The sequence below is a fragment of the Anopheles cruzii genome, chromosome X, assembly GCF_943734635.1.
Source record: "Anopheles cruzii chromosome X, idAnoCruzAS_RS32_06, whole genome shotgun sequence".
Taxonomy (NCBI): domain Eukaryota; kingdom Metazoa; phylum Arthropoda; class Insecta; order Diptera; family Culicidae; genus Anopheles; species Anopheles cruzii.
In genome coordinates this window covers 6,333,802-6,347,659 of record NC_069143.1, presented here as the reverse complement: position 1 = coordinate 6,347,659, position 13,858 = coordinate 6,333,802, and the positions used below count along the sequence as shown (strand labels likewise).

General features: G+C 60.1%; 2 protein-coding genes across 2 annotated transcripts; both read left to right on the top strand.

The window, feature by feature from the left end:
- Nucleotides 1-304: 304 nt before the first annotated feature.
- LOC128278348 (protein SPT2 homolog) lies at nucleotides 305-4,647 on the top strand. Its single transcript, XM_053017064.1, has 3 exons — nucleotides 305-353; nucleotides 3,444-4,445; nucleotides 4,595-4,647. The coding sequence occupies exons 1-3, from the start codon at nucleotides 305-307 to the stop codon at nucleotides 4,645-4,647; spliced, it is 1,104 nt and encodes a 367-aa protein (XP_052873024.1).
- Nucleotides 4,648-4,668: 21 nt separating this feature from the next.
- Nucleotides 4,669-13,276, top strand: LOC128278337 (cAMP-specific 3',5'-cyclic phosphodiesterase). The gene is made up of 10 exons (XM_053017053.1): nucleotides 4,669-4,863; nucleotides 10,207-10,761; nucleotides 10,845-10,994; nucleotides 11,033-11,225; nucleotides 11,302-11,395; nucleotides 11,484-11,836; nucleotides 11,938-12,202; nucleotides 12,285-12,399; nucleotides 12,477-13,137; nucleotides 13,217-13,276. The coding sequence occupies exons 1-10, from the start codon at nucleotides 4,685-4,687 to the stop codon at nucleotides 13,274-13,276; spliced, it is 2,625 nt and encodes an 874-aa protein (XP_052873013.1). The 5' UTR covers nucleotides 4,669-4,684.
- Nucleotides 13,277-13,858: the final 582 nt, after the last annotated feature.

Here is a 13,858-nt window from a genome sequence, read left to right as displayed (position 1 = left end):
GCCTGCCGCCTGCCGCCTGGGGTCCGATGTGCCACGGAAAGCGCGTGCCGTATACTCGCCCGGTGGCCGGTGTCCGGTGTTTGAACGTGTTGCCTCTCCGCGACGCCGTTTTTCCGGTCACGGCGGTCTGGCGGTCCCAGAATGACGAATGGCGGGGGTCCCATTTGAAAAGCGCGACCCCGTGCCGCCGCCGTGCGAGTGTGTTCCGCATTTGGAAATTCGAACAGAATAAACAGCAGCAAAAAAAAAGAAACGGAAGGGGGGGGGAAGGCAAAACGCGCGCACACACACACACACACCTCCGATGGACATCCGGACGGGTGGACAGCGTATAGAGAAGAAGAACACACGAGGTACCGCGAGTGCCGCGGGCCACCAGTGCGCAGGCGCCGCGTTTTCCACACAACCGAAGAAGCAACAAATTTTCCACCCGTTCCATTTGAGCTCGAGCATTGTGCTGGCCACTGAGGTACACAACACAGGCTGACGACGGCAGCAAACGGTGGAAATATGGCCCTCCCGTGGCCATCGGCATTTGCAGGACCAGCAGCAGCACAGCACAGTTTGTGGTGATTTAATAAGTAATGAAGAACTGAACTGAGTAACGTGGAGAGAGCGCGCGCGGCAACACCGAACCGGGGGGGGGCCGTGAACCTCGGACCACGAACCACCACGGTTGGCAGCAGCTCCGGTCCGGACAAGCGGAGCATACCGGGAGCACCTCAGCTGCGGGAATTGGAGAAGCGGAATCAGCGGAACACACCAATCAACGGATCACCGTCGTCGTCGTCGTCGTTTGTGTCGTCCGGGTCCAGTCAAACCCCTGCCTGTGGTGGATGTTCGGTGGATGTTCTGTGGCCCGCAAGGACCCACAGTAACAGTAACAGGCAGCCAGCCAGATGAAGGTCCTGCCCTAGAGTCGGGAAAGTGCACTGCAGTTCACGTGTCCCGCGCGAACGGGTCTGTCCGGGTGAATTGATCGTCCTTCAGCACTGACCTCAGCTCCGAGAGCGGGCCAGCGGCCCGGTGACGCGTTCGGTCGGAGTTGTCCGGTAGCAGTTCGTCCTTCACCACGACCACCACCACCACCACCACCACGGAACTACCCACGTCATCAGCGCGCCCTCTTGCTCTCTCTCTCGCCGTGTGTCTGTATCACTGTCATTGTCACTCTCACCCGTGCTCGTGCGGGTCGCTAAGGGGACGACGATAAGATAGCCGTAGGCGCGCGACAGCACAGAGGAGCGACAGCAGGACTACAGACACTACCGCGGCGGCGGGAGGTGTCCGGGACAAGGAGCGTACCAACCAAGGTAAAGAAGCATGACGCCGCGTTCTCCCTGTGACCAGGGAGATCCAGGGTCCTGTGTGTGTGTGTGTGTGCTGTGTGTATGATGGGTGGGTGGAATGGTCCTGTGTGTGATATGGTGGTTCGTTTGGTGGCCGTACACCAGAGTGCGAACCTCCCCCCACCCGGTCCATATCCAGGAACTGTCCAGACCGCGGACCCCAGAACCACAAACCTAGCCTGCGGATGTGGCGGCGAGGGCTAGGAGTGGAGCGGGGGGAGAACGCTGCGAAGGGGTCCAGGTAAAGCCCGCGCGGGGGCCGTGATACTCCGGGGGTGGTGTAGTAGGTGGTGGGAGTGGTGGGAGGTAGCTCTGGGGTTTAACCTGGGCCGCCGCAACACCATCGCGTTATGACATCGCGCACCACTCTAAAGGTCACGCTCCTCCGACCGAAAGAGAAAACAATCAAACAAAACAATGTCTATCGCAGCTCTCCCGGGTGCCCAGTCCAGCCCAGTCCTTGTGGTGTAGCTAACGGTTCCGGTGCTACTTCGTGTATGTATGTCTGTGTGTGTGTGGTTGTGTGTCATTGCCTGTGTAACATCGTGGTGCTTCCCTCGTTGCTCGTCCTGACCGTGGCCGGCCGAGAAAGTCCGACCGACGCACGCAGGCCCGCCTAACAGGCAGGCATTCGAGGCCGTCATTCCCATAATGGGACCAGGACCTTGCCTATCACACGTCACGTTGCACGGGACTACCGGACTGTGTGTGTGTGTGTGTTGCGAATGACGAAGTGCGTTACAACCGCCCCCCCCGGCCCACCGGCCCAGCCCAGGCCAGATTGGTGTTCGCTTCCTGTTGGGCTCCTGGCTCCAAGCGGGCTGGACGAACTCTGTTCTCCACTCTGTTGCACAGCGACGGAGTGTGGGAGAGACTCTCTCTCTCTCTTTCTCTCTTTCTCTCTATTCCTTTTGCTCGTTCTACAGGGGGGATCTCGATTCATGTGATTGCTCGGCGGGTTGCTTTGGTTCGAAAGTTCAAAGGGATCTTTCTTCCTTCGTTTCTTCCTAAACATCTGTTGAAGTCAGAGAGCTGCTCCGTGGACATCGCGAGCGAGCGAGAGAGCGCTCCGGTTGCGCTTCCTGGGGTCCATTGCATTAGGGGTCCATGCCATGTACTGCTGCTGCTGCTGCTGCACACCTCTCGGGAAAAGGCCAGATAAAGCTGGCGCCGAGGGGAGCAACTTCGTCCAAACTTCTACATTACACCCGGTAGTCTATTTCTCCAAATCACCCCTCAGGTTATGTATTGCTCATTCAAAACGATAAGAGCTCCGGGGTGGGACCGCGCACTAGAGACGCTCGCCGAGAGCGTCGAGAGCGATGCGATGCGATGCGATAACGAGTGACGAGAGGCCATAGAAGATACCCGGATCTGAAGGGGGGGCGCGGGGGGGCCCCTTCCCTCCCATAATTGTATGTATCTGTTGTTTGTTTTCGGCTATTGCAGGCGTGCGCCTGCAAAAACCCCTTTGAAGTTAAACGACGGTAACGAGCTTCTCCGAACGACGGGCGGCGGTAAACGATGGCGAAGGGCAGGAAAAACCATTAAGTGAGAAAAGAAGAAAGATAGAAAGAGAGGGAGAGAGAAAAAGAGATAAAGAAAAAGAGAAAGAGAGAAAAAAAGAGAGAGAAACAGACAGAGAGAGAGAGAGAGAGAGAGAGAGAGAGAAAGACAAGGCAACGGGTCAATAGACCCAGAACTATAAGCAATAGAGCGAGCGAAGTGTCGCCGGAGCGCCGCCCAGTGATAGTATAATAGGAGCACGCGGCGCGGAACACGTGGAGGCGGCCAGCGAAGAGCCAGCGGCGGCGTCGGCGTCGGCGGCGGCGACGGCGGTGGCAGCGTCGGTAAGCGTGCAACAACAGAGCGGCTGGGGTAAACTGCGCCGGCAGCAGCAGCGCTCCCGTCCTCAGTCTGAGCAGCAGGAGCAGCAAGAGCAGCAGGAGCAGCAGGAGCAGCAGGAGCAGCAGCAGCAGCAGCATTTCCTCGTCGTCGGATCAAGCGGCAGCGTCCGGCGGTCGTTCGAGGCGAGCGAGGCCGGCGACAAAGTCACAGCCAGTCTGTTCCGCTGCTGTTTGCCGTGTCGCGGAGTGGGCGGCGGCGGCGGCGGCGGTGGTGGTGAGGGAGAAGGCGACGGCGAGGGGGACCGCGAGGGACGGTGGGCGAGTAGAAAGTACAGCGGCGGCGAGGGGCGAAACACAGCGGCCGGTCCTCAGAGGGGCGACAATAGCGACAGTGGTGGTGGTGGCCCACCGACGCCGACGTCGCCGCCCCCGTCGCTGCCACCACTGCCGTCGCTGCCGCAGCCGTCGAGACCCGTGACCACCAACCACCAACACCAGCTGCTGCTGCGGGAACGGCCAGCGGTGGTGGCGGTGGTGCCGGGGGCTACCGAGGTGCAGAGCAGGGCAGCGGGAACCAGAGCAGCCGAGGAGCGGCGGGAGGCGGGAGCGGCGGGTGACGGGACCGGTGGTTGTGGCCGGCGGGACCGGTGGAACGACGGGCCGCACCGACGTTCCAGCAACAACAACAACAACAAGGAGCGCCGCCGAAAAGGCAGAGGAGCAGCAGGACCAGGAGAGACGTTGGACGGGATTGCTGGCGATCGGAGGAAGGGCACCGCGTCTGTGGGCGATAACGGAGGCGTACCCAACAGTGTCCTGGTGCCGGCGGCGCCGATGACAGCAGTCGCCGATGGGGAGTTGAACACCACCACCACCACCACCACCGCCGGGGCTGCGGCGGTGATACTGGCGACGGCGGCACGACAACCGGGCAGGACTGTGCCGGGTGGGCGGCGGGCTACCCTCGCCAAACAGGACGACGACGACGACGACGACGACGATGACGGCAGCGAGGAGGAGGAAGATTGCACGCTAAACGACAGCGCGTCCTTCAACGCGCCCCCCCCTGCCGTACACTCTCCGCAGCCCCTCTCCGCAGCCGGCGGAATGTTCGGTGGGCGCGGTCACGCGCGCGGCGGCCACCGTCACCGCGGCGGGTCCGCCCAGCAGCATCCCTATTCATTGCCGCACATACGCGAGGAGCGGAAGCGCAACGGAAGCTGTGATACGCTCGGTGACGGCCGGGGCGGTGAGGATCCGTGCGCGGGGCGTGGTGGATGGATGAGCGGTGGCGACGGCGCCGGCGCCGGCGCCTCGGACTCGGCCACTGACCCCGACTTCATGATCGCGGAGGAGGAAGAAAGAAACCCGGCCGAGGGTGGCCCGGACTGGGAACAGGAGCAGGACCTGGCAGGAGTCGGCCGCAGGGCGGACGACGAGGAGGAGGATGAAGATGAGACGGAGGGCGACCAGGGGGGACCTGATCCGATGGCGTCCGATGACGACGCGAACCCACTCGGGGCGCCATCCGGGTCCAGGTGTTATCCGGCACCGGCGCCATCGGCGTCGTCGTCGGCTGCCACCGTCAGCAAGCCGCAGCACAATCAACCACCGCCGACTCAACCGAAGTACCACCGCAACCGACGTCACACGCTTGCCAACGTGCGGTAAGTTACACAACTCTGACGCTCCCCGTTAGCCTGTAAGACACGAACTAGCTGGAGCCCTGGATCAGGTTCCTGGATCTTCCTGGACTCCAGAGTTGGTCCAGAGAATTTAACTACTGGCCTACCATCCTCCAGGGCCATCGTCCAGGGTTGTGGGCGATCGACCACATTCAGGTCCCAATCCCAAAACTACGTTCAGGTCTAATCTCAAAATTCGTATTTGACCTGTGGGGTTCCACAAGTCTAAATAGAGAGAACAATTGAACTGTTGTTGGTCCAACAACCTCCAGGTATGTGAGAGGTTTTCCAATCCCCAGTCGGACTAGGATTCCCGACTCGTCTAGCTCGTGGTGGAGAAAGACGGAGAAAGAGAGAGACAGTTTCCCAGTCCAGATCTGAGCAGATCTTTAGCTGGAAGGATGGTTAGAAATCGTAAGAATTGAACCACTGAACTCCTTTTGTGGATCAACACATCAACATAGTCCAACTTTGTCGGACTCGAACTCGTTTCCAAATCGGACCAGATCTTCCGATCCTAGGTCCTAACCTAGCAGGTTGGTCCTAGCGTAGAACTATAGACCTTCTTCTATTCTATTGTTCTATTACTTCTTCGGAACCATTCCTTCCAATCCGCTTACAACCGCTGTGGGGTCTTGGCCTGCACCAAAGGCAATGTATCTGTTGCTTTCTGTAACGGTGTGTTTTACGGGCGGGTTGGCTTGGCCTTGGCTTCCTGCACCTAGATGTGTGCAGGAAGCAGGATTCTGCACCTGCTCTTCCTGCTCAAACAAATCCGTCAACATCGCAGCAACACGAAACACAAGGCGGGCTCTCACATATAGGGCGTGGGGATCGATTGTCCATACACACACACACACGTACACAGTGCAGGCGCGTACGTTTCTAGATGAAGTGGGAAACAGAGCTAATGCTAATGAGAGATGGTGTGCTGGTGTGGGTGGGTGGGTGGAAGGGCGGGTCTGGGATCGCACCCCGCGCGACCAACTTTAATTAGTACGTGCCGCTACGTCTGTGAAGCTTGAAGCGCGATGAAGCTCGGCGGCTCACGACGTGACGTCACGTGGGAAAATAACGTCGCCCGCGCCTTTAGAACCACACACTATAGGCGTTTCACGCCTCGTTGTAGCACATAATCAACGGAATGCGCACGGTGTTATAGATCATTCAGCCGCTGCTGCTGCTGTGCTGCTGGATCCCGTCTATTAAAGCGTGGCCACGTGCGCGCCTTCGCAATTGTGGTGCATTGTGTGACGCAGTAGTGGGTACTGGCCGATCCGATCGAATCAGATTGAGTTAAGTGTGCGATGGAGAGAGAGAGAGAGCTAGAAAGAATGAGAACGGTGCGCGGGCTGCCCGCCCGGTCGTCGCGGATTCGATTGGGCGGACCTTTTGTTTCTCCTTTCCACGCTGGCTTCCGGGCCGGCAGCGGCTCCGCGCTTTCGCCCACCGCCACCGTCATCGCCGTTACTTCCGTTGGATGGCCGTGGCAGCCATGAGAAAGCGGCGGCGTGCGGCGTGCGGCGTGAGATGAAATCGAACGCTCGCTAATCGTCCTCGGCTGGAGGAGCGCAGCAGTGGCAGTGGCGTTACGCGGCGTGTACTCTACCTAGGTGCTCTAGGTCTCTAGGTGCACGAGTGCAGGCCGACCGCTTCGGTGAGGCCGACGGACTGGCAACGGTTCCAGTTCCCGCAGGACGCCAGGGCACGCTGGGCACGCTGGGCGCGTTCGCGAGCTTCACGGTCCGGAAGTAGCTTGCCGCTAGTGCGTGTGCGTGTGTGTGTGCGTGCGTGCGTCCGTGCGTGTTCTTCGTCGGTGTCGGCGGTGTGCACCGTCCACGAAAGACCCCCCGGCTGTCGAAAGGTTTCACGCCCGGGCCAAAGGAAGAATCCAGAGAACTGAGAACAAGAGGTCACGCCAGACCCTTGGCCCTTTACCACCACCACTCGATCACTCAACTATCAACAGCGCTCGGATCTGCCGCTTGCTTGCCGCTCAAGAGTCTTGGGTTTGGTGCGTTCACAAGTGCTGCTCCGCTTTTGGGTCGAACGACTCACAACTCCAAACAACAACAACAACAGCTGGCCCCCGACTGTACAGCGCACGCCGTCGTTCATACTACACACACACACACACACACACACACACACACACACACTCATAGAGAATATTCTAACGAAGTCGGGACGGCGGCTGCGCTGTCGCCGACGACGCCGACGACGACAACAACAACAATGTTTCGCAACAAGTACTTCTTCAGTAGCAGCGGCGGTGGCGGTGGCGGTGGCGGTGGCGGCGGTAAGCGTCGCCCGACGACCAAACCACCGTCCCACTGGTACGTATGACGGGGTGGCAACCCCTTCTTTGCTGCTACTGCTACTGTTGTCCGTCCGCCCAGCCTCGCACCATCCGCCAGTGTTGCCAGCCGCAGCATCTAGTGAGCTTCTGGACACTTCTGGATGTGTATCAATATGCTCTTTGCGGCTGCGGCTGCGGCTGCGGTGCCTGGTGCAGTTGTTGATTATGATCGTCCCCACGCCGCCGTCCCCACGCCACCAGCCCTCCAGCATCTATCATCGGTGCGCCAGTCCACGTCCATCAACGTCCACGAATCTTCCGCCCCGACGATTCCGCGAAAACATGGTCAGAATTCGTTCGGCTGGCACCGGGTGGACTTTAGCGACGTCTTTGCGCAATCAAGTGTACCTGAAGCCTTCTCAGAGTAGTTTCAGCAAACAGCTGAGAATTGCTTCCTTTGTCCCTTTCGCGACACGGAAGATCGTCTACGCGTGGGCGGGCTTTGAGCTGGTCAAGCGGTCTTGAGTCCCTATTTGGAACACGAATTCATGGAGACAAACGAGATTCCATTTCTGTCCGCTTCTGATAGTGCTCCAAACATCGGGTATCGCCTCTGTCAGATGATCTGTCAAGATCACAAAATCCTAATCATTTCCCAGCATCAATTCTTTGATTTGGTTAACGCTGTGTGTGTTGTTGTTGTTGATGGTGTTTAATGATTCCGAAACTATATTCCCGCCATTCAGATCAGATGGATATTACTGACCGATATTGATGTATGTTGGTGTAGAACTTTTGGCATACCTGCCCGGGGAAGTGTTGCCGTACCGGCCGCACACCGGATATCTCGAGTCCCCCTACCAACGGCGGTCCGATCAATTGCAGTGCCAGTCACGTTGTGCTTTCCCCACAGTAGAACCAACAACCACATTGGACATTTCGTTTTCTTCGTGACCGTCACGGTTACGCGCGCGTCTCGATTGCGTCATGCATGCTGGGGTTTGACAGTTTTTCATTAACCCCGCTCGGGGATCGCTCGCCGCCCCGCCCCTCCCCAAGGAGCGTCGGTATCCAAAGACCTTCCTCTAAAGTGACTACGGCAGGCACTGTGGCAGTGTGGCTTCGGCGCGATGGTTTGCGCGATCTCGTTAAAAATGGAACCGCACAACCTAGCGGCGCGGTCATCTAGAGCAAGCAAACAAGGCCACGGGGACCAGCGAACACATCAGTATATTATTTATAGAGGTCGGCCACTGGGGCCGATTTCGGGGCCCCAGGTCCCCAGTCGGGCTGTCAGCGTCGCCAGTCGCCAGCAGCAGCAGTAGGCACAAACGGGTTGGGAGGACCTGGGAGAGAGGATGTCCCAGGAACGGCAAAGCAGAACCCAGCCAGCAGATCAGCGCTCTGGCCTGAGCACACACACACATACGTTCTCTCGAACGATTGGACGTTTAGTTTTCGTTCGTAGACTAAATATAGCACCGTGCGCGCGCGGTTGCCGGTGCGACGCTTGCACGACGTGCGTTGTGATGGTCACGAAGACATGCCAAGCATGGCATGGCATGGTATGGGCCGATGGCCGATGGCCGGTGACCGCACGGTGCAATACGGCCATTTTTAGGGCCGGATAGATTGCTCCTTCCATACGGCAGTCGACCCGGACCCAATCCGCACCCGGACCGAGGTCCGAGAACTAGCCGACTCCCGCGGTCGCCGAGTAGTAATACACGCCGAGCGAATCGTGATTTTGGTCGTCATCGAATTTCCTCCTCGAGTGGAGCGAGTGGGCGAGTGTGTGTGTGTGAGGCTGTGTGTGCGTTTTGATGATCAGATGATCGAATACGTTCGTTCGTTCGTTCGTTCGTTCGTTCTGTTCTGTTCGGTAAAGGTGTTTTCTTTTGACGAAGCACTGCTCTAGCTTCGAGGGAGCACACGGAAAGAGAGAGAGAGAGCTAAGAGAAAAAGACAGTGAGAAGGAGAGAGTGAGAGACCGCGCGCGCTGGAGAGTGAGTGTCAGCGGCCATGGAACAGCGCTCGGGCCATCCGTCAGCGCTCCGGTTTCCGGTTCCGCCGTCGGTGCCGCCGCCACGGGTGACCCTTGCGTACCGGGCGATGCACAGCCAGCATCAGCAACACCAGCAACACCAGCAGCAGCAGCAGCAGCAGCACATTCTATTCTCATCGTCAACATTATCAACAACATCAACCTCGATGTCGTCTGCGTCATCAACCGCGATCGCCTCGTCGTCAACCACCGTCAACAGTGTCGAGCAACAGCTGCAACAGCAGCATTGCGTCGCTAGACTGCCGGGTCCAGGTGCCTCCGCCGAGCTGCCGGGCGCGATACGGTGTGCTCCGGGACTGATGGCTGGCGGCGGTGGTATCGGTAGACACTTCCGTCCGCACCGCTTCAAACTGTGAGCACTCTGGGCAGCCGGCAGCATTGTTAGAGCTTGCTGTTACACGGGGGCAGGAAGGAAGTTTGGAAGCTTTGAAATGTCGAATCCACCAGATATTTGCGGTCTGTGCCCCGTTGGTCTAGGGTCGTGGGTCTAGGTCTGAGGAATGAGTCTACCGGTGGGTTAAGGAAGAATAGGTCCGAGACCCAGACCAGACATATCTGGCCAGACATATCTGGTCGTACAGCCGGCAGCATTGTTAGAGCTTGCTGTTACACGGGGGCCGGACTCACGGAGTGGGTCTCCGACAGGGTATCCCATGTGTCCGGGCGAGTATCAGTATCAGGAAGTTTGGAAGCTTTGAAATGTCGAATCCACCAGATATTTGCGGTCTGTGCCCCGTTGGTCTGGGGTCTGAGGGATGAGTCTACCGGCGGGTTAAGGAAGAATAGGTCCGAGACCCGAGACCAGACATATCTGGCATGTGAGGACAGATTGAGGATTTACGGCATAGCTAGTTCCTAGTGACGGGGGGTTGGGTCAGACGTCACGAGGGTTCTTGCCCTGCTTCAACCTGCACCACAGTAATCTGAATACCCCCCATTTCCGCTTACTCTTCGTGGACAGCTTCATGGACAACGTGGAAGGGTCTGGCTCTGGCGGGAGCGGTCCGTCCAGTGGCGTCATGAGCGTGGCGGGCGGATTCACGAGCCGCCGCTCGCCCCTGCTGCTGCCATCCGGTGACGGCGGGGCTGTCGGTGGGAGCGGTGCCGGCCCGGTGGGGGGCTTACTGTCCGCGGCGCTCCCGCAGCGCCGCGAGTCTTTCCTGTACCGGTCGGACTCGGACTTCGAGATCCTGCCGAAGGTGTCGTCGGTGTCCCTGCTGGCGGCGCGCTGCAGCGGCGCAAGCAGCGGCTCGGCCACCGCCTCCACCGGCAGCGGCAGCGGCGGCACGCTACCGATCCTGCGCGACGGACCATTCCACTCGTCCAGTGCCGGTGGCGATTCGGCGGACGGCGACCCGGGAACCGGGTCCTGGGTCCTGCAGCAGCCCTCGATTGTGTCGTCGCCGTCGAGCAGTGCCGCCACGATCGTCGGCGGCGGCGGCGGCGGCGGCGGCGGCGGCGGCGTGGCTGTCAACGTTAGCGTCACGTCGACGTCGTCGACTACCGAGCGGACCACGTAAGTGTGTCGCGGTGGGTGGATCCGCCCCCTGGACTTCCTGGACACCTCTATCCTCATTTTTTTTGTTTTGCGCTCAACAGAATGATGAGCGGGTCGGGTGGGGGCGGTGGCCCCGGTGGGCACCACGACGACCTGATCGTCACCCCGTTCGCCCAGATCCTGGCCAGCCTACGGACGGTGCGTGCCAATCTCTACACCCTCGCGTCCGTCATACCGGAAGCGATCGCCGAGGCCGACAAGCTACCCGCCTGGTAAGTTCTCGGGAGGCTCGCCCTGTACCACTGCGTTATTACGTGTGTTCCCCCGCCCCCTCTCTCTGCAGCGGCGAGGACCGGGCACCGGGCACGGAAGGGGACGTCCGGCAGCTGGCGTCGGTGACGATTGACGAGCTCGAGTGGTGCCTCGAGCAGCTGGAAACGGTACAGACCCACCGGAGCGTGTCGGACATGGCGTCACTCAAGGTAAGGTGCCGACGCGAACGCAAAATTTCCCCTCCCCCCCCGTTAACCCATCTGTCTGTCTCTCTGCTTCGTTCAGTTCAAGAGGCTACTCAACAAGGAGCTGTCGCACCTGAGCGAGTCGAGCAAGTCCGGGAACCAGATCAGCGAGTACATCTGCACCACCTTCTTGGGTAGGACGCCGGCTGAGGACCGGCGCTAGGTCGCTTGTCGCTTGACTGATACTGACGGTTCGGACCCCTTCCTTTTTCCCTCCCCCAGACAAGCAGCAGGAGCCGGACGTGCCGTCGGTGCCGCTCATGGTGGGCTCCATGCTAGGGAGCCGCCCGTCGGGGGTCGCCGGCCGGATGTCGGAGATCAGCGGGTTCAAGCGGCCGCTACAGCACACGAACTCCTTCTCGGGTACGGGTGCCGGCGGCGTCGGGCCGGCCGGCGGCGGCGGCAGCCTAGCGGACCGCCTGCCGCCGTACGGCGTCCCGACGGCGACGGCCGCCGACGAAGCCGAACTGGGCGCGCTGTTGGTCCAGGTCGACCAGTGGGGCGTCGACATCTTCCGCATCAGCACGCTCAGCGGCAGCCGGCCGCTTACCGCCGTGGCGTACACCGTCTTTCAGGTGAGTGGTGCCAGCCAGCCACTTTGCCCCGTGACCTCGGTCGAGCTTTGTAAAAAAAAAAAAAAAAAAACCCCCGATATGTCTGTGGATCCATGTTCCAGGATCGGAACATACCGCGCACGCTGACGATCCCACCGGCCGTGCTGCTCGCGTTCGTGAGCACCGTCGAGGACCACTACGTGGCCGACAACCCGTTCCACAACTCGCTGCACGCGGCGGACGTGACGCAGAGCACGCACGCCTTGCTCCATAGTCCCGCCCTGGACGGTGTGTTCACGCCGCTCGAGGTGTGCGCGGCGCTGGTGGCGGCCTGCATCCACGACGTCGACCATCCGGGCCTGACGAACCAGTTTTTGATCAACTCCAGTGGGTAACACCCTCCAGTGGGTCCGGACCGTCCCGGGAGAGCCCGAACTGAACCGAAGCAAACACTCTCCCTACTTCACAGGCTCCGAGCTGGCGCTGATGTACAACGATGAGTCGGTACTGGAGAACCACCATCTAGCCGTTGCCTTCAAGCTCATGCAGAACGACGACTGCAACATCCTGCGCAACCTGCCCAAGTGGGTTCCCCGCCGGCCGACCAGGACGACCGACCGACCGACCGTCGACTAATGCCTCTTCTCTTCTCAAACCGTAGGAAGCAGCGCGCCACCTTCCGAAAGATGGTCATCGACATGGTGCTGTCGACCGATATGTCCAAACACATGACGCTGCTGGCGGACCTGAAGACGATGGTGGAAACGAAGAAGGTAGCGATCTCGGGCAACCAGGGCCCATCGTCGGCGGAGCCGCGGGCCGGCGGCAGTGGCGTTCTGCTGCGGCTGCTGGACAGCTACACCGACCGCATCCAGGTGCTGCAGAACCTGGTGCACTGCGCCGACCTGAGCAACCCGACCAAGCCGCTCCCGCTGTACCGGCGCTGGGTGCGCCGGCTGATGGAGGAGTTCTTCCGCCAGGGCGACCGGGAGCGGGCGGCCGGCATGGACGTGTCGCCGATGTGCGACCGGCTGTCGGCCACGGTCGAGAGCTCGCAGGTCGGGTTCATCGACTACATCGTGCACCCGCTGTGGGAGGCCTGGGCCGAGCTGGTGCGCCCGGACGCGCAAGACATCCTGGACCGGCTGGAGGACAACCGGGCCTACTACCAGGCGCTCATCCCGCCACCCTCGCCCCCGGTACAGGAGCCGGCGCAGGGCGACGACGACGGCCAAGACCAACGGCCGTTAGCCAGTAAACCGCTGGATCCACCGCCACTCCCCGTCGATCCACAGACACTGGCTGCCAGGTTGCGTTTTCAGGTAGCCCTTTACCGTTGTACGGCCGCTCCAACGCACCGACCGGACTAACCTAACCGCCTGTTTGCGCCCCCCCCAACAGATGACCCTGGCAGAGAACGACGAGGAAGAGGACGAACCGAAGCCGAACGAGGACGATTAGTAATCGAGAGAGAGAGTCGCAGAGTTGGCCGCCGCCTGGCGAGCGATCAGTGTGTCCGGTCAGGTGGTTTCGGCCAACCAGCTCCACGAAACACCACGGGCAGGACCGCCACCGCAGGACAAGGCGGGTGTCGCCAAAGGAAGCCACCGTTCACACTCACCATCACCACCACCACAACAACAACAACCACTGGAAACAATCAAAGGGTGCTGGGCGACAACATCCACAGACAGGATCACGATCACCCGCACACGCATCTCGGTGTCGGCCGAGGGTCGGCTGCTTCTTCTGCTCCTTGTAAGCGGAACACGTCTTATGACTGGCTGGCTGGCTGGCTGGCTGGCGGATACTGCACTTTACTAAGGACCCTCACACACACACACACACACACACACTGAAACAACCACCGAGAGGATCGAGTCGGACGACTGATTGAGGCGCCCAGCGCTCGGCGTAGGAGTATTATTTACATTTGAAGACTCGCCATGCGGGCGCTACGTTAAACGTCCCACGTTTAGACCATCCTCATACCCGTAGCAGGCAGCTTTTGGTTAGTGAGCCATTGTGTCTCACCAGCCACAA